We start from the raw sequence: 25,740 nt of genomic DNA on the forward strand, positions 1-25,740 counted from the left end.
ATTTCCAATGGGTGCACAGTTGTATAAAACGCATTAAGAGAAATCATCGGTTTTGCTATGGAGAAATTTTCAATTTCACTGAAATAAATGACAATTCTCAGGCCATTATTACAAGTGTATTTTCTCTCATCTACACATGGCAGCAACTAGTTGTGAGTACATTTCGACAAATCAGTCAACACACATCAATTTGAGGAATTGTTTTTATTTCTAAGAAATGTACAGTATAGAAAATACACCAGTCCATTTCCCAAACAATCTGACATTCAAGTAAAAAAAAAAAATCTGTAAACACCCTTCAAAATTAGGTAATTCCTTACAGATTGACACTTAAAAAGACATGGCCAGCACATTTATATTTAACAAGGAAAAAAAAAAAAAGCAAATAAATATATTTCACATCTAAATGGTTTTGACTAATGAATGACAATGGACTTACACATGCTTAACTGATAACTGGCATCAATTCTGCACAACAGACACACACAGGCATACATTCAGACATACACGCGCACACACACACACCTGTAGATCTTTAGATACCACCACGCACAACTTCACATACTGTAGCCTTGAAAAACAGTTTTCTAAAGATAAAACAGCACTGAAGGCAGTACCCCGAAGTACCCACCCCCTTAGATCCACTACAGTGAGACAATTCACAATTTTAATAGCGTACCACGTCATGCGTCTTGGAAGCTCCTAACTTTTTACTTTTAATCCTGAATCAACATACGATATAAAACGTAGGCAGCTATTGCTATAAATGTTGGTTTCTTGCCAAACTGTCAAACTTGTACTCCTGGCACTGAGCAAAAATGTGTAGTTGGGAAGCCAAACAAATGCATCAACATCATGTAGAGTACCCAATGTTGGTGTCAAAGTTTCATTTAGCATGATTCAATGAGAATTTATTTTGCCAGGGTTATACAGTGTTTTGTAAGTCAAGGAGCAACACCACTTTTACTAAAGATGCTAATGCTGCTAACATCAGCTCAACTGGTAAAAGTGATGGACTCACAGGACCCTGCTGAATCCAGATTTGATCATTGAGGTAGATTGATTTACTTCCAAACAGACTGCGTAATAAAACAAAAACAGTGGTAACTTCGAGGTGAAACCTATCAAAGATCTAATAATCCCCAAACCAATAAATCCACAATCACATCAAATTAAGCCCAGTGTGGAATAAGCAGTTCAAGTTCACGCAAAGTGACTTCATCAAAACGACCTCCTTTAAAAGAGGAGCTTACCAAAAATGTAAACTTGTTTTAAGATGCAACTCTTGAAAATCAGTAGCGAGAAATACCCGTACAAAGTGTGATCCCTGAGAAGCGGAAGTGAATTCCAGAAGCAAATGTAGAACCAGACTGTGCAGTTCACATCAAACACCAAATATCACACTACATGTTTACGTTGCAACCTTCTAACAGCAGGCGGAACGTCACACATTAAGTCATTCCTTTCATTAAAGATAAAACGACTCAAAAAAGGGTTTGCTGATAGATTTGTACTTATACATATACACAAATGAGGATTTACTAAAACAAACTAAAGACTATCCAAGGCCACTCAGTTTCAGGAGATTTAGTCAAAGAAAGCCACAGTGCATAATGGAATCAGGTACAAGCCGATACAAGCAGCGTTGTCTTTGTTTGCCCCAGACGGACGGTCTCACCAGTGAAGGAGCTATTAATAGTGTATTTTTAGTTCACAAAACTCTGTGTCTGGGTGGAAATGGTTAAGTGAGTACAAATAATTAGGTTATTTATCCAGAATCTTTGACTCTCATTCACAGCGAGTGTGCTTATCGATGAAACATTCACTCGTACATTCAAAAAAAGAAACCAAGACAACTGGACCTGGAATTTGTCTTGGTCAGAGAGGCCTCTCACGGTACCGCCTTCTTCCTTTACAGTACCTGAGTTTTTAACAATTTGAGTCAGTAGATAATGGCACAATATAAAAAGGCTCGGCCCCTCTCCCTGTGTATATTTTGATTGTTCACAGTGGACAGGGTAGACCAAAGGTAAAAAGCAATAAAGTGGAAGATGTTGTGAGACGACCACAACTGTTGTTTCCCAACAATGGTAGTTTTAAAGATCTGTAATCTATACACTTTTGTTCACAAGGGCTCAGTAGAATTCAGTATTATGATTATTCACTCCAACCAAAATTGAAAGCCAGGATGACAAATGTGAACAAGTTGCTGTAGACTGGAAGCTGGAAGTCATGCCCTCTGCTGCTGTCTGTCAGGTGGGTCACTATGTCTTTCTTTTGGTTCAATTCATTACACCTGAAAGAGGGAGCGAGGGGGCGAAGAGGGTGAGGGAAGAAATAAGGTTCATCAAGTTAAACATGTAGTTGTGTATGTTTGAAGTAAATGTTGAGGTACTACTATAATGTGCCTTTTGGTGTCCTCGTCTGAATCACTGTCATCATAAAAAATGTAGGGGACTAACTCAGTGGTCGATTATAAAAAATCTTTTTCCTTTTGAGCTCCACTTATTTGAATGAAATTACACTTCATTAAAAGCTCAATCGCACCTTACGATATTTATTCATATAGATGACAATATTATACAGTATTATGAAAAGGAAGATCTACCATTTGAAGTACAATGTAATGTGAGGACCACACTTACTTGCTTGGTGCTTGATCCACCCGGTGCAGTCATCACGTGTTGCCTGTGATGCATGAAAACAAGTGATCAGGTTTATGGTGTTCATTTTGAGACTCTTACTGAATCAAATTGAAAACTTGTGAGTGAGGTAACGGCCTCACACGAAATGCACGAAAATATGGCGTGACAGGCAGATAAAACTAGAATTGCCTTTCGAGATTTGCTTTTTTGCTATGAGAAAAGGAAAATCTTTTTACCCTGGGTGGAGGAAATGTTCAGATGCCAAGCCTCTCTGCTGAATCATCACACTTTGAAAGTGGCCACCAGAGTGAGGGTACATGGCCATGCGCATCTGACCAGGGGAGAGAGGCAACTGCTGGGGCCGCTGAAGAGCCTCCATCAGGTGTGGGTGAGGTCTCTGCACACTAAATCGTCCTGCATCTTGGTATGGTGGTCTAGGGTAAAGGGCTCCATTCCCAACTCCACAGTGGGACGGTGGAGCACCGCCTGGATGCATTGGCGGGTGCACAGTGCGGGTGTCATACATAAAGCCAGGAGGAATGTGTGCAGTGGAGGCGAGCGATTGGTTGCTATGACGGCGAGTGGCGGCGTTGTGGCTATCGAGGTCCAGGATTTCTTTTGGACTTTCAGGCTGCTCCAAGTTCCCCTTAGTGCGACTGCGTTTGGCTGGGCTATCACTTCCACTGTTTCTGCTTTCCCATTTGCTCTCCTCCAAGCCTCCAGAGACTGACCCGGCTTCGGGGGACAACAAACTCACTATAGTGGAGCCCTCAGAGGCTTTTGGTGACACACACCCCTCATTGGCCTGATTGTTCCCTTTTGCACTGGATGCGGGCAGATAGGTTGTAGGCAGCATGGGCTGATGAGATGGCTGCCAACCGTCTGAAGGATAAGCACCTCTACTGTTAACAAAATTATGGGCCTGCGGTAGGGTGTAATACTGTTCCTGCTGGAATGGCGGGTACATGTTGGTGTGGGCATGGAGATGCTGAGGGCCAGGCATATGAATTGAATACACAGTTCTTTGCTGCTGGTGGTACCTGGAATGGTCTTGGGTACTCTGGAGGGGGTTGATGTTCTGCGTGTAATAAGGGTGATGTGAAGAGTGCCTGGTCATGCTTGTCTGGCTATACTGTGGATGTGGAGGGTTCTCTATGGTGTATGGACCCATGTCTCCATTTTCTTGGGAATGAGGAGGCATGGCAGCATTGTGAGGAGGTGCTCGCACTCTTTCTGCCTGCACACTTGCATGACTGTCCACCGTTTGGGTTCCGTGATGGTTTGGACTAAACGCCTGCTGTTGTTTATAAGCAGTATTAGAAAAGTCAAATTTCATTGCATGTGGACCTTCGGTGTCTCGCCAACTTGCAGGTTTGCGCGGTGTTTGTTCTCCATGCTCTGCTGGGCTTGGCTGGGAGGGTAAATGTGGAGGAGGGTGGCTGGGTGTCAGAGAGGTGAGAGGGGTTGGATGAGGGGGTCCAGGTTGGGTTCTCTGTAAGACACCATGTGAAATGCTACGTATAGAGTTGCTCTGAGTGCTTTGCGTGATATGTGGAGCTTGCAGTTGTGTCATATTCAGGGTCATCTGTGGAGGAGAGTTCTGACAGTGGTTGCGAGGTGCTGTCCTATTTAGAATTTCTTGGGTTGGACGTTGCTGGTGTTGTTTTCGAACATTCTGCTCATGCCGTTGTGGCGAGTTGCAGTCTGATGTGGCATTCAAAGATGGTGACGCACACTGCTGAACAAGTGCAGGGCTCTGGAGAGGACTGCTCTGTGCATGCTGAGCAGTGGTAAGTGGATATGGATTCTTAGAATTCTTATTACTAACATGGAAGTGCAAGGGCACAGAAGTGGGACCATTATTTTGAAGTTGGCCACCTACTTCCTGCATAAGGCACTCTGCTCCACTCTCTGACTTCAGTTTTTCCCCAGACACATTTTCCTGAGGTTGTTGAGGGCTGTGCAATCCCTCTGCTGGCCCACTGTGGTGTTGAGTAGGGTTTGGAATGGATGGGTGCTCCTGGTTAAGCGAAACAGTGTTCTCTGATGAAGGAGGTTCATTGGAAATGTCTTTGATACTCGCTTTGTTTTCGGGAGGTCCTGTCAACAAAAACGGAATGGACATAAACTCAAGCGGAAGTAGATGATCACCATAGAGTATGTATCCCATCGGTCATATTTGATACATTTTATGTACAGAGCAATCAAAGTTAGAGATCATCTGTCCAAAAATACATTTCAGAATTTACATTTGTATTGAACTTTAATAATTGCTTTCTTTTTACATTGTGGACTATACTACCTTATCACCTCACCCTCGATTCATTGATGCAGTCAGATACCGTGCAACCCTGTTATTGTTCTAGCAACGTGTTCTGAAAGTTCTCTCACATGCAATATTAAAAAGTAAGACAGAAGCAAAACTATGTGCACAGTAGCACTCAGCAATTGCCAAACCTCAATTTAGTTTTTCTAATATAACCCACGTTCAAGCTATGTACTGGCACAGTACTGCCTTAGTTCCAGTTCATGTATAGTACTGTGCAAAAGACTTTTGTATTAAAAATATATATTGGATTAACAATGCAATAAATTACACAATTACATTAGTAATACGTAATTCTTGAGTTGACTATCTGATTGAATAAACATAAGTGGTGACGTGCCAGTTATTTTGTACTCAAAGCAAAGCGCAAGGCATTCAATCGAGCTTTTGAATACTCAATCTAGCTCTTACTATGAGAAACAATTTGAATTGAATGGACAAATGCTGATGACCTATAGCTGTTCCGAGTCGTTACTGTAAAACACCAGATTAGATTGTTTTCAGGTTATAAGAAGCAGCATAAACAAACCCCCCCCCCAAAAAAAGAACTTGGGTCAGATCTACCTTTGGGCTGAATGTCTGTCTGTGGGGAAGACTGGCTGTCTGGCCCTTTGTCTCCAGCAGGACGCAGCAGCTGAACCTCAGGGGCTGGGGGAGGCTGCTGAGAGGGGCAAGTTGGGACGTTGCCAACCCCTGAGGGGGGCTTGGACTGTTGAAAGTGGCCCATGTCGCGATGGGGGGAACCAACGGGAGGTCTGGAAGAGGCAGACAGCTGCTGTAGAGCTAGCATTTCTGGACTTTCCAACATAGAGGCTAACCGCATCTTGGTGGAGGGGTCCGGGTGGGTTAAGGGAGGGCGTTGCTGCACAGGGCCTGGGGGGCTGGCCACTGCTGCAGAATTTTGATATTGTGAATTTAGAGGAGGATGGGGATATCCGGCAGCTTCCGGCCATGGTTTATGTCCCACTGGAGGTGGCACTCCTCCATAACTCAGGTTGTGCTGATTGACCAAACTAGGGTCTTCTTGCATGTGCATTCCACTAGGTCTCTCTGGACAGTGGTGATTCAAACTAGTCCACATGTTAGAGCGTACCATACCAGGAGAGCTCATGCCTGTGTAATTGTGCTGTTGAGGTCCTGACAACTGGTTCCCCATTGGGTGCATCGTGTGGCTCTCTGGACGGTAATGGGCTGGGTATATGCTGGCTTCAGGAGGAGGTCTCAGTTGAAGGGCCATTGGACGGGGACCCAGAGATGGGCCATGTGTTGGACCCATATAGGGGTGCTGCTGCTGGGGAAGAAGCTGGTTACCATCAGGGCCTATTGGATACCTATGGCCCATAGGATGCTGAAAGTAAAACCAAAGTCACTTTAATTCATTTCCACTTCTTCCTATTTTTTTGTCCAATTATTTTGATTTACCATTAATACTCAAAAAAGCTTTAATGTAAAAGAACCAACATACTCCGATGACCTGACATTTTCCACATAAATATGATATACCATATGTGTACAAGGACTTTGTACCTGCATGTTCAAGTCGTGCTGCATACGATTCAAGCCAGGGCCTCCATGCCTTGGAATGTGACCTGGGAAGGCAAAACGGGGATCCGTGCCCATTCTATGAGCATACATGTGCGGACCATGAGGACGATGTAACTGGCAAGATGAAAAGAAAATTTAAGTGGCAGTTTTTGGAAACAAATAAAATCAAACATTGATACGGATCAAAATATACCCATTGTTCTGGATGGTACATGCCCTTGATGTCGCCATGTCGGTGTTGCTGACTTGGAGGAAAGCCCCAATGAGAATGTGTAAGTGGTCGAACTGGCTTGAGGACCTTGTCCTCCAACAGCATTTGGCCTTTGCCTCCCTGCACACTTCGTTTACGCTGAACATCCTGAGTCGCCTTGATTAGACTTTCAGGTCCCAAATGTTTACTGCTACGATTTCGCTTTTTCTCCTTGCGCTCCTTGTCTTCTTTGCTGATGTAGAATTCTTCATCAGTATCACCCTCCTCTGCTGGCAAGTGTTTTAATTGGGCCCGGTTAAAACAGCGTTCGAGAGACTGTGCCATCACAGTGTATTCTGGGGAGGGGGGCAGAAATTTTATTTAGACTCACAAAACAAGCATGTAGAAAACACAAATACACAACAGCTCACAGATTCTCCTGCATATAGACTCTTTTCAGGCCGAGGCTGATCATTCCAATAGGTCAGAGGGCATATGTTGACCCCTGCTCCTTCTATAAACTCCCATCTACCGTGGTCCATCACCACTCCCACTCACCCCCATCCCAAGGGAAAGTATTCCCCAAGGATGAATAGCTCTAGAAGGGGGTTTAGGAATGGAATGTCTCTCTGGCACTGCAGGGCTCAGCTCCTCCTGAGCATTGGAGCACTGCTCAATCATTTTTCATTAATCACTGTCAAGGCTGCCCTGAACTTAGCCCATTTCAACATTGAGTATGTTTCTTTCTTTTGGGCTGTCATAGCCAACTCTGGTTTACTGCTTGGCATGGTGTGTGTTTAAGTGAATGAAAAAAAAAAAATCATATTTACCACTATCTTCTCCGTTGTACTCAATACAGTTTTTAAATATGAGCTTCACATCAGAAATAAACTCCTCCTTTGCCACATATTCTCCATCATTGAGTTTCCTCTCAATGGTGGAAAGGTCCATGGGAGTCTGAGATAAAAAAAGAAAATAAAATGGTTTATTTTTGAAGAACTGACACATTCTACATTCAACTGATCACTATAGGGATTTTGTACCTGTATTATGTCATGGTAATTGGGGGCATAGGAGTCATCCACAGGTTCTAAGAAAGGCCAAGCATCTTTATGAGCCTTCAAGGCCTCCAGCACTAGGCAGGGAGAGTAGAGGTCAGAGATGACAATCGTTCAGACACTAAGCAAATTCCCTGGACGCCTACCTTTGTATAAACCTGTGTAGTCATCTTCCATGTCAAAGCTGAAAGACATCACATTGACACTCCAAGTTATTAATATTCAAATTGTATGCAAATGAATAATTTGTAACATAAAATCCTCATACAATTCCTTAGTAGTCCGTGTTCTGAGAACTGGTGAAGACGGCTCTAAATTCAGAAGTTCTGGTGGGAGGTCTTTTCCTACAGACAACAGGTAGGCCTTTTCCTCTCGCATCTTCCTTCTCCTGGCCCGCTCTAAGACCAAGAGAATGTCATAGGAGAGTGAGAGAAAGAGAGAAAGAGAGAAAGAGAGAAAGAGAGAAAGAGGAACAACCAACTGTCACATCAGAGAAATAATGCCAGCTGAACAAAAAACACATTTGGCCTTTAGCATCTTGACGACACATGCTGAAAATTGAGGCTGCAGAAAGGGTAGATGCCTTGGCCATTGCCGTAAGAAGTGGCTCCGATTATATGGAGCCCAGATGGAAAAGGAACAGAATCAAATACGGAGCAGAAAGAGCACATGAAAGGCATCCCAGGCCAGCCAAGCTCCCCGTCGTTTGGATTAAACATGTTCGAGGGAGGATTCCACATGTGTGATCCACACAGAACAGCCCAAGTCTAGCAGTTCATCTATAATCCATTAATAAAGCTGCTCAACTCAAACACAATCAGGTCATTAACCCTTGACAGATGACTGAGAGAGGCAGAGTGATCATGTAGCATCATGAATTTTGCCTGTTCAAATTACAATGAGCCGATGGTACTGTACTATCCTTTGGCGGCTTTTCAAGCTTCAAAGTTAAACACAAAATTAGAGAGAAGGACATGTGGAAGCCTTCTTGAAGGGTTCTCTTGATCTATTTGTTACAATTCCACCACGGCGGCCTATTCATTGATGATGATGGGTCTATGACAAAACACTGTGAAATCCTTGCTTAAAATGTATTCATTCCACAAGTGAATGAACTCGTATATCGGCAATGGCTTTGGCTTCTCCCTTTCTGTGTTCTAACCATCGTACCTTCCACAGCTTTGATCTTCTCCATTTTCTCTCGCTGTCGTTGTTCCTGCTGAAGCCTTTCTTCTTCTCGCCTCTGTTCGGCCAGCAAGACCTGCCTGTCCAGCTCTTCATCATTTCTCTTCTCAAACTCAACTGTGGCCTCCACATTATCCTGCGTATAAAGAAACACAAACATCAGAGACTGACAGACAGCGTCTCTATTCACAAGTGGACAGCATGCACAGAAAAATGACAACAGTATGACAAAGGTATACTCCATTACTGCTGCAGTAGAGAAAAATCACACATGCCTCCTCTTGGCTCATGTGTTTTTCAGAGAAACGCTGTGATGCACGGAATGGAGTTGGATCTTCAAGCTTCTGTTTCTGCTCGCGCTCCTGAAACAAGAGTTTAACGTTCAAGACTGCTTTTAGATTGTATTAGATGTTGAATTTATGATTAAAGTGACAAAGTATTGGAACAGCAAGGTCTACTTGTTTTTGTTGTATACTCAAGACATTTGGGGTTCAGATCAAAAGATGAACATGAGACTTAAGTTTAGAAGTCTTTGGAAGAAGCGATGTGGCCCACAACAAAAATTTGTTTGACACCCCCGATTTAAACGGTACAAAAGTACTCTTACAATATTACAACCTGCCAAGGGATGACAAATGGAAACTAGCCAACCGAGATTATCCAGCATCCTTACATGAAATGTTAACATACACTGTTCTCTTTTAAATAAATAAAATGAAAAAAACACAAACCCAACATATACTGTTATTTAAAGAGCGATATTGCTCCATTCTATGATCAAACAGGTTATCGTTTACACAAACCGACTGATAAACCCCCAAAATCCTAATTTGGTACTATGGCCTCATGAAAATACCAGGAAATAAAATCAACAAAAGTTGTTGAGCCTTCAAAACGAACAGAAAACCATCCAAGAAAGATAACTGTGAGGCCCCGGGGGTTTGGGTGAAGGAGCCATGAGTATTGCGAGGTCACTGGCTTTGGTTTTTCCACCCCCAGTTCCTCCTTCTCGCTTAAGATGCCAACATTCCCTCACATCTCCCTGGGGGTGACAGCCAAGCTGTATCAGACAAAAATGCATCTATATCTAACCGTGTCCTCCATACAAAGAGAGTGCGTAGACTCCTGTCTCCTAAATTTTAATACTGAAAAATACACACAACTTGCAGAAAAGTAACAGCAAATGAGTAGTATTTTCTTAAGGCTTAGATATATACTTGTTTTTGCCAAAGTACTACTACAAGTTCCATTTATTTCTGTAATAATTTTGTGACACCCATCAAAACCAGTGACATCTAAGTGAGTCTGTACATAGTAACTAAGCTAAAGTCAAGTTCTTAAAAAGTCTGTCAAAATTGAGAGACACTGTGCATCTCTTGTCAATTCTCACCAGAGAACTAAGACAAACCTGTCAACTCACAAGCCAGTCAAAGTAGGGGCTTCTTATGAAGTACATTTAGAGACATCTAAAAACTGCACATATGCAGGTGGGGGAGTGAAAACATGAGAGGAAGACAATGAAGGATGTGTGGGGGTGTACATGACCAAAAAAAGGAAGCAAGCACAAGAACAAAAGCGGCTGTTCCAGAACTGATCAAGTCTGCTCTGTTGTATTGCTGCCTCTTAAGTAAAGCATTGGGGGAAATGCCACAATTCATAATAATCCTAATAAAATGTTCTACAATGTACTTACCGTATGAGCAACCATAATTTTAAAACACCCATATAATATGACATAATAAACTATAGCAAACAGAATCAAGTGTATTATCTATTGAAGAAGCACAAGCAAGATGACCTCCAGTGTAACCACTTAGGCTGAGAGGATCTCGCAGCACAACAAAGCTGTCATTCAAGAGGCTTCGTCCTGCCTCAAGGTGAACCCCTGCCTGCTGTCACTGTCCATCATACGACTGTTGACTGCAGCTCAAGACACATGGAGGGGTGGATTAAAAAATTTAAGACTCTGTATTTGACAAGTCTGCATGTGTGGAACCGCCCTCACTCTTCCAACTAACAGACACGTTATGCACGTGCAAACACAGACCAAAAAAGTATATTCAATAAAGCGGAAGTGACACTGCATCCATGGTGTGCATGATTTGTGAGCCTTAACAGCAAGTGTCTTTAATGCAGCTGACTGAGCAACACTGTGGCTAAATTTAGTGATTAGTGACTAATTGATATGGGAGTAAAAAGACTAAAGCCTTCTTCAAAATTCTGATACAATCGAAAACAGTACTGTACTGATTTGACATGAAAGAAAATAAGGGAGGGGTCATAAAGCCTTCACTATCTAATAAAATCTAGAAACAGTACTATACTGACTTGACATTGAAGAGAATACGAGAATAAGTCAACATCTCTTTACACAAATACAAAGAATTAAAAATAATTAGGGCAGTTCATCGCCTGCTGATTGAACCAGAAAAATATGCAAGAGATTTGAAGAATTATATTCTCTTTGGTTAATATTAAATGATACTTGGAACTCAGTATGTGATTTCAGTTATCTTGACGCACTGAAGAGAATCCTGAGAAAGTGCCTAGTATATAATGAGTCAAGAAAATGTTTAGTATGTGGCAAGTGCACAGCAATGAAGACATACCCGTAACTCCTCTTTTGTCAGTTGGAAATGAAGGACCTCTTGACAACTAGATTATTTTTCATCTCCTAGCTCAGTGTATAGAGGCTCACTTTCCGTGGCAGCAGTTGGTGGTACTTGCATATAGTATGATGGGAATGGACAGGTGCAAAATACAGGACTGGTGTATGTGGCTTTACATTGTGTATGTAAGTTCACTGTCATGCAGTATGTTGCATTCTGTTTGAATGAATAATTGGATGGTGTTTTATTTGCCTTAAGTAGACCTTGAAGCACTGCACAGCAGGCTTTTGAGTTCATTGATTGTGGTGCTTGTAAGGTTGTAATACAAGGCTTTACAAAATCAGGACCTTGGAGCCGATGACGATCAGCGAGTTAAAGAAAACGGCCGCCAAAAAATAACAACAATGTCTTTCACGCTATTATTTGTCTAGAAATTTAACCATATAGTAACAAAGAACATAAATACAGATAATATTGAATTGTCATATGAATGCTTAAGAGTACAGACCTTGTGAAACACTAATGGTAAGCAAACAAATGGTATTGATTCTTTGGTATCTGACCTTGTGTTCAATCATGTTGCGTATCTCAGGTAGAAAATTCTGGCTGATGACACGGTACAGATGGCGGTCTTGGGGAGCCAGTTTATCCTTAATGCTTTCTGCCAAGTTAACCCACTGTTCTTCTGTTTCGCACACAAGGGACCAGGTACCTCGCTGACAACCTACTGGGAGCCAAAAGCACAAAGGCAGTTGGGAAAACAGGTTCCAAAAAAATAACAACAAATAGATCGCTGTTAATGTACTGCACATATATATTTCACCTTTCGCAGGAGCTATATCTTCCATTCCATTTTCTGTATCCTCTTCACTTTCTGCCTCACTAAAAAGACAAATATGACACAGCAAGTGAGAGGATTGTCACGCAACAGTGATTCATAAATCTGGTGGATCTTCATAAGGACTGGATGAGGCTGCTTTGCCACATATGGACATTTACATGACATGAGCTACAGCTTCAATGTGGCAAGCCATTCCTGAAACAAAAACATCGGAAGGGTCTGGGCTAGGCTATGTAGGAAAAGTACTGGTTGGTACACAGACCTCTTTTTAGATTAAAGTCAGTCTTGCATTTTACTAGGGAATCAAGGTCCCAGAGTCAGAAAAATAACTGGAAAAGCAGCTTTAAGTCCAGTGTTGAGCTGGAGAGCCATGTTATTTATTTCTATTGCTCCGTGGTCTTTTATCACCAAAAAACTTTACAGCACTTCCTGCTGCCGACGATCTATTTGGAGATAATGATTAAATTTTCCGGGAGGATTTAGCCCTTCTCCACAAAGCCCAAACTGCCAATACCTGGTTTGACAGCCATGGACTAAGATAACAGCATTTGATTGGCTAGCAAAGTCACCATTGAAATTGCAAAAAGGGAAAGATGCGAGAATAGAAACCAATTATCAAAGCAGCTTGGAGCACATGCTTGGTACACCCAGCCTGTCTGAGCCACATCCAATATGGGTGTGGAATTCAGCGCTCGACGGTACCTAATCATAAATGCGCATTGCATGAGGACCCACTTTGCCGGTCATATGTTTACAAGAGACTAGGCAATGTTTTTTGTGCTCAATACTCAAGTAAGTTGTCATTTATTACATTTTTATCCCTTTCACCGGGACTCAGCTGGGTGGTAGAACGAGAATCCCCCATTGTTGCAAACAAGAATAAGACTTAATTAGATATCTGTTTCTTTAAATGATATAGTCACATTAAGATTTATTTTGAAAAATGCCTCAAAAAGTCACCAAAGATAATCAGATATTATTCTGAGCAGGCAGGTCATGTAATTTGCCTGCGATTTCTATCGAATTCATTTTTTTTTATGTTCTACAACTGCACAGACTCTTGACGAAACTTTGCAATTGATGGCCACATGGCAATAGACAGCTGTGGAACCATCAACAGCAGTTTCCTTTAGACAAAGGCATCTGTGCAATTTATGCAACCAGATGTACAAGTTCTGCCTGTTATATTGAAATAAACTATTGTGAAAAAAATCACCTTAGCTCAGAGTCTTCCATTCTTTTTTTCTTTGGTGGTCTTCCTCTTTTCTTTTTCTCTGTTAATGTTAACCCGGGATTTTCACTGTAAGGAAGACCACATCAATTGAATTGAATCCTTTAAAAGCCTAGGTCCCAATATGATCAATTAGCACGAATTTAAAATTACTACAAGGGGGATGAACTAATGACCTGTTTTTCATAAGGAAAAGGAGACAACGCCGAGGCATTTACCTGATTTTCTCCACTTTTCTCATGAATATCTCTTCTTTGTACATACGGGTGCCATAAAAATACCAGTAGAGGGCTCCATTTCCATCTTGCCCAAGGGGTTCTACCCGCAGACTGTCTGCATCCAGACCCTGATGGGAGCCAAGGAAACCATTAATTCACTCAATTTTGGACATAATTTGGTCCTTGCAGTCCTTTACAGAAGTGGATGATAATAATAATGAAATGCAGGAGAATGAACATTTTCCACGTGGCTGCCATCGCTGAAATATTGGATATCATTTACAATCTTGAGTGTAGTTTTTGTGGGGGCGAAAATGACACGTAGAACTTTGAAAACATGACAAACATGTTGTGGGTTTACCTTCAGCAGGTCAAAGACATCAGCAGCATCCAGCCGATAATCGCAGAGACGGTGCAGCAGTTCAACCTGAGTGCGAGGGGGCAAGTTTTCAAAGGACTCCTCCCGAAGTGGGTTGGGTTTCCCCTCTTCAAGCTCCCATCTGTAGCTGATGATGTCATCCAGATATCTGCTGAATGCCTGGGGACTGAAATGCTTAAGGATGAGTATGTGATTTATTCTTTTTTTCACAGCAAGTGCTAACTCTACTGATGTGGAATATCGGTTCCGTGACCAATAAGGTCTTTCATATTTCTACATAGACCAATCCAATAATGCCTTGCTTTGTACAGAACGGTCACAAGCAAAGCCACTAAGAATTTTTTTTTTGCCAAAGCCTTCCAGCATCAAGAAGGATACAACGTGTAACTGGTTCATCAAGCCAATGTCTTTTTTTTTTTTTTTAACCAGTTCATTAATGAAATCCTGCTTATCATGTGAACTGATACTTAGTTAACTAAAAGGTGTGTTTATGTATATTCAAAAATAATAATTGTTGATATCTGGCTTTTCAAACACTGGGATTTGGCATATTTTCAAGAAAAAAATGCCTTTCAATTAGTATCAAAAGGTTTTTGAGAATGAATGTCACAATGTCTGACCTTAGTACAGTGAAAAATTGCAGCACGGTGCATCATTCAAGTTGCCCATGCCCGATTTGCACCATTGCTCTGCATAATGTAAGTTAATTGAAATGTCCTTTTTTGTTTTTTCAAAGTTGAATTGGCAAACGTTACGGTTCAGGCATACCCGATTAATCGCTACCTTTTAGTTCCAACTCAGAAGAAAAGAACAGGGCCTTGGGGCAGGGGTGAGCATCTTTGCAACATAGAGAAAGAGGACCAGAGAAAAAAGGCTTATCTTGAAAGAGCAGTGTGCACTTTTGAAACAGCTGTAGGCTCCCCTTCACACTAACCCCATCTAGCTCTTCCTTTCTGTCCCTTGTTCTCGCCAAAAGCCTCCCTCCCTCCCACCTTCCCCCGCTCCGGCAGAGCGTTTAACACGTGTGGATGAAAAGGGCAGCTCTGTGAAAGGCCAGCAGTGAGCAGGCAGCCCCAGGATGCCAGCGCCTGTCCTGTCCAATAAAACAGGTTGTCCTACAGTTGCTGCTTGCCTGGGTGGAGAAACTGGCTCATGCTTGCCTCTCTGTTTATCTGTCTGTTGGTACCATTATATTTCTTCCCAATCTTGAGTAGACAATATTTGTAAGAGAAACACTATCTGGGCATTAATACTTGACTGTGTTGGAGTGACACTCACCGATAATTACTTTGTTCCATATTTGAGAATGTGTCGATGCTATGTTTATAAATTCAATAAGATTATAATGTAATAATGAATAACCTACAATGGGTAGAAATAACTAGAATATTGAATTTATTTTTGGCTTCCTCGAAACACTTATAACCTTATTTTACTGGTTCTTTTATCACAAACCAATTATTTAGGTTTCATTACCTGACATGTTTCGGCTATCACTTCCGCCTTCGTCAGAGTGTCACCGGTGTGGTTGTGACGCGTCTTTATCGGCTGTTGGATGAAGGCGGGGCTCACCTGTCAGATTTGACGGCTGAGTCTTGCCCTCTGCTGTCCGTTCACCCCTCCAAAATGCTGCTCCAGGTGGTAGCGAGCATGAAAGCTCCCTCGTCCCTGTTGATGGTCCTCGGGCCCCGCTTGCCTCCCTGATCATACGCTGATGTTTGTTTTCTTTGGTGCGGATGACTCTGGCCTTTTCCCAGTCCATGATGTGATTTTCTCTTTTGCAGTGGTCGGTAATGGCTGACTTGTAGTGTTCCTGTTCTGCTTGTTGTTTTGTTGCTCTTGTTTGTCTTGTGGCTGTCTCTTTCTCACACTCCTTCCTGTGTTCTGTTTTTCTTGCGATGAAGTTTCTCCCTGTCTGCCCGATGTATGATTTATTGCATGATTTGCATGGGATTTCGTATATGGAGTTGCATTTATTTTCCGGGTGAATCCTGTTCTTTGGGTGACCCAGTGTCTGACGGAGTGTTGTGTGTGGTTTGCTGGGTGTGTTTACGTTGTATTTTTTCATGGCTCTTTTCATGCGTTCCGTAATCCCTCTCACGTACGGCAACGTCACCATTCCGCTGTGTTCTTGTTTACTTGTTTCCCCCCGCCCCCCCCCCCCCTGTGTTGTGTTGTTTTTTCCCTTCCCTGCACCTTTGTGAGCACCGTTGGGAGCTTTCATGCTCTCTACCACCTGGAGCAGCATTTTGGATGGGTGAACGGACGGCAGTTTATCCATCAGCTAATAAAGACGCGTCACAACCACACCGGTGACACTCTGATGAAGGCGGAAGTGATAGCCGAAACATGTCAGATAATGAAACCTAAATAATCGGTTTGTGATAAAAGAACCAGTAAAATAATTGACAATTGAAAACAAGATGAACATAGTACAACTAACATTTATAACCACACATGCCTTTACACCAATACATAATACCTTGTGCATTAATATAAAAATGAAGTGGCTACGTCTAAGATCATTTTACCGATAAATATGATTTCGATTCAATCTTAACATACGTAATGTCAGTGCGCTGGTAACATCCCTGCAGTAGACAAGCAATAAGATCCCCGAGGAAGTTCAAGTCCTGTTCTGAGAGCGCTTTCTCCAATTCCTAGGACACAGAGAAAAAAAATAATTTGTAAAAAAAAAAACATTGTAAAATATTACAGTAGAAACTACAAAAAACAAATGAAATTCATATTAGTGCTTGATGTAAAGAGATCACTGTCACATATTTAACCTGCTTGCTGTTTGTTCATCTGCTTGTCTATGCTACTCGCTTTTACAGCTACATACAGCCAGATAGAGGGTGGAAAAGTAAAAATGTCATGATTGCAGTCTGTGTAAACTGAAAATTATATATACAAAACACGGCCAGCTTTCAAGCCACGTTTTTCCTTACAGCTCTTATGGAGAAACAGTTATGGGAGCTCGAGAATTGAATATTCAATTGAATTCAATTTTATTTGGATTTAAGCTTATTAAAAAACATGTTTCCGCAATTACTGTTCGCTACCCAATTATTTGTGTTTATTGGTATGTTTTTGTGAGTTAAAAAGAAACTAAACAGTAAAGCAACATCACACGAGAGGGATTTCTGGTCATTGATTTCCCAAGTAAAAGCAGATCTTCTTATTTTGTTTCAACATAAATGATAAATCCGTTGTCTTTCATGAAAGACTAGAAACATTTGATAATTACCAACTTTGAGTGCCTGAAATCACAAGATTTGGACAATCTTTAGGTAAGTGTAACGGTTACCCAATTCTAAAAATATGAGGAAATATATTTGAATGAATTGGTCTGTCGATAAATCAATTAATTCTGACACATCTAATGGGAGTGATTTCCTGTAAGACAGCAGAAGTAGCGATGTGGAAGTCGTGGCTACCCTAACAGCAGACAGTTTCCATGTCACTGCTGTTGACAGCTCAACTGGGGTTCACATCACTAATAGTTGGCGTGCGAAGGCGGGAAGGGGGAAGGGATACCTGCTTGTTGAGTATGGACTCCTCCATTACTATGCTTTGATTCTTTCTCCCCCAACACATCCAATTCACTGGTTCCTGCTAGATTACTCACCTGACGAAACCTGCACCCCCGCATGGAAAATGCATGACAAACATGCATGCACAATCACAAAAACCACAGGAAAATGTTTAACATTTCTTGATCAAGCGTGACGAATCCTCTCTCTGGCATAGTTGTTGAGACACTGATGCAAGCCCGACAATGGTAAATTGCCAGATTAGTCATCTTTAAAACATCTGTCAAAGCCACTTCCACACCTCTAGCGCAAGCACGGTGTTGGTGAGACCATCAATCTGTGGGACACCTTTTGCTCATTAAGTCAGAGAAGGACGAGTTAATATTGGGGTCTGTAATAAGCCCCTTTTACATGGTCTGTCAAAGGCGTCTTGTCGTTTTCCTGAACGGCTCAAGCAGAATTGACAATTTCCTGGCTTTGTAGGTAGGTGGTACCCGAACCGTATCAAAGACAAGGTGGTGCTGAAATCATAAAGGTAATGGCACCTTTTAAGTGTGTGGTAAAGAAAACAAGTCCGTTCAATTGGACTGATCAGACGTCAAACGTCAATATTAACAGTCTATACTCAAAACAAAATAATGTTGCTGGTAGATTGAATTGGATAATTAATGCACATATAATATTTCCGTCTTTGACATGCTATTTTTCTATTTCCGGAATGCACGATTGCTGCTAAAACAATACGAATTCCTCGAATGTGGGACCAATAAACGTTCTATTATTTTGAATATGTATTATGTTCGGAGACCCTCTCGCCATCTAAGTTGAGGTGCAAACATGGTCAGAATTTATGGCCCAATTGATTACCTGTCCATAGACATGCCTATGTACTGTAAACTAAGTATATTTCACGTCCATGTTAAGTTTTCCAGACCTCCCATCACATGACTTCCCTCTTATCTCTGCTTTACAACCAGTACCAAAGACAAGTGCCTTTACAACGTTGAAGGGAAGTCGCGCCCAGACTGGAGACAGGGAGAAGGAACCATGGGGAGCTAAGACAATGGGGCTGGCTGAGACAAACCCTAGTGTATGTGCCCCCCTTGCTTCCCCCCATCTGATGCATGTACTGCTGCCCTCAGTTGTCACTCACAACTGGGGGAGGAGGCTGCAGCCTTTTACAAAGCCCCCCACGACTTTATGAATAGCCTGATGTGGAAAGACGAGTGCGAGTGGTTAGTGACTCACAGGTCATCACACAGGCCGAGTTGGAGATGTGTCAGTAGGTGCGAGGGGGGGAAGGATGCAAGTGAGTGAATTGCCTTGAGAATAGAATACGCAAGTATTGCTGTGCAGGGGGGGTTCTTCATGTCACTGGCATTTGACGGAAAGTAAAGGGACTACGGTCGTTTGAGTGTTTAATGTAGACAACTTTGAGGTGTCTGCGATTCTTTTGTGCCCACCAAAGCGTATTCGTTGACGGGGGTAAGCAGCCGACGTGCTAAAACGTATTTGTTGGGGGGGGGGGGGGGGGGGGGCTAGCCCTGGAAAATGGCAGTTCAGGACATCTCACAAAATTCTCAATGGCCACCACATTGCTAGACCGCTAAGGATTAAGGCTAAACGATTCATTGTATTTGCACTGTGATCGTGATTTGACAAAAATGCGGTATTGTAATCTCAAAGACTGGGGTTTACATGTGCATTATCATATAGGCAGGGGGGGATGCACAGAACTCTTTATGCTAATGCAGCCGTGCTGGATTTCAACGATTGTTTTCAAAGCTATTAATTGTTCACTATTAATAAACGTTGTCAAATGTCCTGCAGTGTTATGGTCATTTTGGTATCTAAGATACATTTGGGATGGAGAGGTGGGCCTCCAATTTGGTCAGGAGCAGTCTTGACTCTATGGTGCTAAAGTAAAATGTATCATCTTCCTATCAGTAAAAAAAAAAATTGGATTTGCCAAGGGACTGAGAACACCCATCTAACCATATTCTGAAACACTTAAAGCTTTATTGTCCCTCCGGGGCTAATCCATTTACCTTTTAGACAACAGAAACAAAGACACACTCACAGGCAGCTTGCACACTTATTTACCAAACCTAATAGGACTAAAATATACACAATCAGAGGACTCCATGGAAAAACAACAACAAAAACGCCCCAGAAGCAGCAGCTTGCACCCAGTCAAAGTGGGAAGCCTTCACCTTTCAAGGGGAAGGGAAAGAAATAACCACCATCTGGGGTTTAGTCATGGTAATGCCAGTCAGGGGCTGGGGCTTAGTGATTGGAAAACATCTTAGGGATAAAGAATAGGATAGGGCCGAGGTTCTGTTAGTAGCTATGAGCCCAACAAGTGGCTGCAAATAGTGGACTTGGAGTGAGGTGCACTGAGGCAAGCCTACACAATGTCAAAACATCAAACTGCTGGATGGATGGCGGAAGGCATCCTACATTGTCTAACAATCGGTTACAATAGCAAGAACTTCAATGAACAGCAATCATTCATCACCGTTATGAGCAAAGTAGCAAAGGTTAACAGGTGGGCAGACTATGAAGATGTCTTGTTCATCAGATTCTAAGAACGCAATCAGATTAAATATCAAATCCAGTGAAGCCTCTATTTCTGTCTTGTTTTCGTTACACGGTCTTGACACAGACGAGATAATGGATATGTGGTGCTTCTCGCAATGTGTAACCATAATTTGCAAGTTGCATCAGGCATAAGGCGGAAAGATGTTGCATATGTAGGCTGACGTTCCACTTCAGCATCCAATCACATATCCAGCGCCTAGTTCAAACTGACTACGGAAGACATGCCTTGTAATATAATGCGTGTAAGCAAATCTGCACCCACAACACCAGAAGATCACAGAGGTTCACGCTGAAGAGTTGACAACAGTGTATATAGAGAGCTACTTGTAAACAACAGCCACCCCTGCCTCCCCTTTTGTTTACATTGATATGCTGTATGGACGTCATTTGGGGGACTTGGCTCTTCGAACCAGTGTATGTATGTGCTGTGTTCAGAGTTATTTTGTGTTTAGTTTATTCCAAGCTCCTTTCTTTTGTCTTTTAAATGTCCGACAAGTTTGCAGAACTTGTTGATTTTTAAATCTAACCGATCTACCTTGGATGCTGACCCCTGACTTTCTGTCTGGATAGTGTAATTACTTCAGCTGAAAGAATATACATATTTACAGTTAAAATGTAGCATCTCTAAGAAAATAAAACAATTATGTTGGTGTTCAAATAGACATCCACGCATATCACGAGGCGGAAGCACTGCCGACATCATTTCCCCAATGACAACATCTACAAACTCAGAGGGGAAAGACCTGGTCCCCAGCCATTATGACCATGTTGAAGTGTCCTTGAACAAGACATTGAAGCCCCAGTTGCTCCTGATGGTGTTAATGAGGAAGCGGTGTGACACGCCTTGAGTACCAAAAGGAAAAAAAAAAAAAAAAGTCACTATACAAGTGACCTGAATGAAATAATAATAATAGGATTGCAGTCGGAGCGGTCACCACCCAGCCTTCAAACAAAAGACAGACTATAAAACCGAATAACTTCCTGTTCCGTTTATTTAGTGTAATTGGTTTTTAATTGAGGAAATTAATCTTGACTTCAGCTGGATCTTTACAAGGTGTAATTTCAAACATAGCTTGTAGCAAATGTGAGCGACATCATGCACACTGTAGGCAACATCTGTATGATGCAAAGTACCTTTGACCTCACAACGTTACAAACATCTGTACTTCATACATGGGCAATCGGAGGGGAAGATGGCTGAACTAGAACTCCTCCATGCAAAGTGTCAATATAAAGGTTTTTTTATTGTATTATTCCTATTTTATATTCTATAAACAGCGTCTTGGCAGTTGTGGCTGTTATAAAAGTTGAGTTGATTGATTTAAACTATTTTACAACTAAAACCACGCAACTGGGCTTGTCCATATCAAGGTCGAGAGAAATGACAGTCATTGTAGAGCGTGTTGCTGTTGACAGCTGCCAAACCGGCTTCACCTGTTACAGGGACGTGGCATTGGATAGAACTCAATTTCCTTTTACAGTGGTACCTCAATTTTATAGACACAGAGTTAACAGATTTCAAATTTGACGGGTAAGGATAAATATATTCATCAAATGACTTAATAAATTATTAGAAACAAATAATCTGCAAATAATACATGTCAAACTTTAAATCTACATTCCTGTAGTCCTCCATGAGAGCAGACTAAGGTTGTGTGAACACTGCGCAAGTTTATGTTTTTTTTGGGTCAGAGTTGCTAAAAGCTTACAAACAGTTGTAAAAGGTTGTACTGTATTTCTTGTCACAAAGACATTTGTTTACAACCAGAAAAACTGTTCAGCACCATTAATACTGATGGCAAATGTCTGGCGAACATCTTTGCAATTCATCCCTGAAGAGAAAAATGTCAACATTAGGGTGTGCGCAAACACTAGCCAACCTTCACTACTCTGTTGGAAAATCGGGATCTGTTCTTTTTTTTGTGACAGTCCAGTTCAAGCCAGGTTTCGCCGCACGTGCCCCTGTGCTGCTTGCTGGTTTATCACTAAAGCTTCATAATTTGTCAAGCCACATATGCATAGGAAAGTGTATTTATTTAGTTTTCTATGATTGCATTATTATTTAAATTTAATGTCTTTTATGTTGAGCACTTATAGACAGCTGATTGCTGGCTAAGTACTAGAGCGGTCAAATTAAGAATGTAAAATAAACTGGCACCATGCAGTGGCAGACTGAAGACAGACACTTGACATTTCACTGCTAAAATGGCAAACAAGATATACAACCATTATTTAAGGGCGTCTCAGTCTCAGCTACCAGCTGATTATGTGAAAAGAAAGTATCACTTTTGAACACTTTTTCAATTTCGACAACAAAAAAAAAAAAAGAAGCAGCTCTTTCAAGCGTATTGCGCAAACACGTACAGTACACTACGCTTAGTGAGTCACTATGACGAACGGCGGACGAAGGGTGAATCTTAGCATTCCTTCAAAGAGTTTAAACGTTCCTTATACCAACTATTTAACCGATCGAAAACGCTAACTTTGAAGTTATTCTTGTAATTGCTTTTGGCCTTTTCGCTCTGATTTGAGTTGACAGAGCAATAAAGGAGTCATGGGGTGACCGTAAAATTCTATTTGAAGCCGATCAATTTTCGATTGACTCATAACGCAATGATCGATGATTATGTACCCTTCAATGAATAAAAGGGCTTCTGTGCGTTGGCCATGTGATATAGTTGCCAGGCTGTAAACATTTCGGAATTAATTCACATTGTATTTTGGCTCTCAAAGCGGTATTAGCAGGCACACGCTGAATCCAACTCTTTCACTCAATCCTAAACTGGGGGGAGCAAACAATGCCCCCGAGAAGCATCTGCGTCTCGCTCCACAAGCCAGATGGCTCACGACCGCAAGACAATAAACTCCAAAACCCACGCCATGAACTTAACTTTATGTGACAAATAAGGGGAGGAAATGTTATCTGAAGACACTTGTTCTGTATGATCGTTATCACGCTTATGTAGAATTTAAAAAAGTTTCACTTTGTATCGTAAAGCACATCATCACCCCGAAACTAAGATTTTAAGTGGGATTAAGTATGAACTATATATCTTGAGTGGACGGATCTTTTAGAATATCAATTAAAGTGGGAACATGAATGACTATAGAGAGCACTACGTAACAACAGCAATCTTATTATGAGGTCTCAAATCTCAATTTGGCCTCTCGATCGACCTTTATTGACGATCGATTAAAAGGTTTCACACCTAAGTTTTAGCGTTGCTAATCGGTTAGCTAGGTTGTTGCGGAGTCGTAACGTTCACGAGTAGAAGTTCAAAGGACATTTCTTAGGAGACTAGTAGTTGGTATAGCTGACACAAACAACGTTTAATTTCCACAGTGAGGGCGAGTGGTGTCACTTCCGTGAAGACAAGAATATCGTTTACCTCGATTTCAAAGTCGGGGAGGTTGAACGCTGCCCTGAACAGTGAGCAGAAGTGGGCTATGGCGGGGACTTCCCACCAAGATTGGACTTCTTCCACAGAAACTGTACATCCCCGGGACATTTTCAGACTGGAGGAATGCTGTCAGGTTGATTGCTCACATTAGAAAGGGGTTTGAAGTTCAAAAGTTCAATGAAACACTTCCGACAAAACTTGCTCGCGCAGTCCACTAAGTCCTTGCGTTGCTGCCATTCCGCCTCGCCGGGCTCATCAATCTGTTTCAATCAGTCCGAGCCAAGGCGAACAGATGGGCTGGGCCATACCATTATTCGTCAGAGAGGGGAGAACGTACGATTGACAACAAAGATACTACTACAAATATATAAAGCCATTGACTTTTGCTTCAAATATGATAATAACTTGATTGATTTGACTTAATTTTGATTTAATTCTGGTGATCGAACTGACAAATCCGTATGAACAGAAAGAGTTAAATGTCTATTAATCCCTATCGATTTTGATTGTTCGACCTTAGTTTAAAGGGAATGTTTTGAACGGTAAAATACCGATTCAAGTGTCGATATTGGACTTGTGTCAAGTAATTCTAAATTTAATTAAAAAACATTGATTGGTACACGTTCCTTTCAATGCCTTCACGCAGCGACGTTGTATTACAACATTTAAACCACAACAACAACAACAACAACATCATTGTAATCTCACATATACCTCTGGATTTAGTAAACATCCCATTAAAGAAAAATACCTCCCGCGGGCCAAATTTGGCCCGTGTCTAAATTTAGACCGCGATCGCTTATGATCGGATCGGATGTGAGTGCGTTCCTTCCCAGTTCACGCACACACAAGTTTGCATGATAATCAGTGACCCAGACACTTGCACATTTAAATATCCACACAAAAAGGTGACGCTAAAATCAAAGACGCTGCCAGGGACGTTGCTCACGGAAAGGCAAAATAAAATAAACCACGGACTATTGGTGAGAGCTCCGTCTACTAAACTACTAACTACTGCGCGTCCGTGCTGCCCACTCACAATGATCGCAAACAAACAAAAAGACTATGGGTTATTATTTTGTAATTATGAAGTATTTTGTTGTGTATGGAGTTAAAGTCAAAAAGATAAACCGGAGAATGATTTAGTTTGGATTAAAAATCTGACATGATACAATCGGTATGTAAAATATTAGTTTGTGTTAAAGTGCATGATTTATTGAGCTAAAAATATTTAGAGTACGCGATTAGACTGGTAAAAAGTATCTTTACTTTAATGCATGGAGTGCAAAATTGTACAAAAATCATTATTATAGTTTTGTAAATTCTCGCGTTGAAGGTTTTTCACCTGATGAATTAAAATGAGTGAAACTATGTCTTCGAATCAAGCCCTTCTTTTCATTATTTTAATCTTTAACTATCCTGGTAATGCAATTGGCAATATATTTTCATTTGCAATATGAACCTATCTGCAGACAGCAAAGGATATAGTTACATATTTACAAGTTAATTTACAATGGTAATGGTTCGAGGAATGTCAATCGGTCGGCCCCGATACATTTTTATCTAACCAAATCTGGCACCCTTTGCAAAATGTTTGGACACCCCTGCTTAAAGGCTTTGGCCTTTATACAACATAGGGGCTCCCCCTATCGCACCGAGCATAAATCACATGCATTTGGGAAAACTGACAAGTGAATCCTAACCAGTGAGATAGTCAAGGGTACCAAGTCATCCATGCATCCCTTGTCCGAACGGCATAAACCGGACTATTTAATTTATCAGACGATTCTAATTTCTGATTTGTTTTCCCAAATAAAACACAGTGACACAACAATTCAACACTCTCTGGTATTAGATGGCAGAGGACCTGTTGTCATTCAGGCTCCCTACAAACATATCAAATTTGTGTTAAATTAGACAGATTTCACACTGAGTGAGTTTGTAAGTCAATTCTTACAATATCATAACTTTAGTA

General features: G+C 41.5%; 1 protein-coding gene across 5 annotated transcripts; it reads right to left on the reverse strand.

Annotated features, from left to right (window-relative positions):
• Positions 1 to 189: 189 nt before the first annotated feature.
• Positions 190 to 24,037, reverse strand: LOC133156785 (chromatin remodeling regulator CECR2). 5 transcript variants are annotated; one of them, XM_061282753.1, is made up of 20 exons: positions 23,754 to 23,791; positions 16,793 to 16,887; positions 15,011 to 15,064; positions 14,210 to 14,393; positions 13,849 to 13,976; positions 13,616 to 13,699; positions 12,382 to 12,440; positions 12,122 to 12,285; positions 9,225 to 9,311; positions 8,935 to 9,085; positions 8,033 to 8,162; positions 7,911 to 7,948; positions 7,750 to 7,841; positions 7,537 to 7,663; positions 6,710 to 7,062; positions 6,499 to 6,630; positions 5,536 to 6,319; positions 2,882 to 4,745; positions 2,646 to 2,688; positions 190 to 2,296 (listed from the first exon to the last, which is right to left on the reverse strand). In XM_061282753.1, the coding sequence occupies exons 5-20, from the start codon at positions 13,890 to 13,892 to the stop codon at positions 2,291 to 2,293; spliced, it is 4,158 nt and encodes a 1,385-aa protein (XP_061138737.1). In that variant the 5' UTR covers positions 13,893 to 13,976; positions 14,210 to 14,393; positions 15,011 to 15,064; positions 16,793 to 16,887; positions 23,754 to 23,791; the 3' UTR covers positions 190 to 2,290. The 5 variants fall into 5 exon arrangements, with proteins under 5 accessions (XP_061138737.1, XP_061138734.1, XP_061138733.1 ...); XM_061282750.1 differs by lacking the exon at positions 15,011 to 15,064 and having other exon boundaries at positions 12,122 to 12,282; positions 23,754 to 24,037; XM_061282749.1 differs by lacking the exon at positions 15,011 to 15,064 and having other exon boundaries at positions 23,754 to 24,037.
• Between the last annotated feature and the right edge of the window lie 1,703 nt (positions 24,038 to 25,740).

Source organism: Syngnathus typhle, linkage group LG7 (genome assembly GCF_033458585.1).
Source record: "Syngnathus typhle isolate RoL2023-S1 ecotype Sweden linkage group LG7, RoL_Styp_1.0, whole genome shotgun sequence".
In the NCBI taxonomy this organism is placed as follows: domain Eukaryota; kingdom Metazoa; phylum Chordata; class Actinopteri; order Syngnathiformes; family Syngnathidae; genus Syngnathus; species Syngnathus typhle.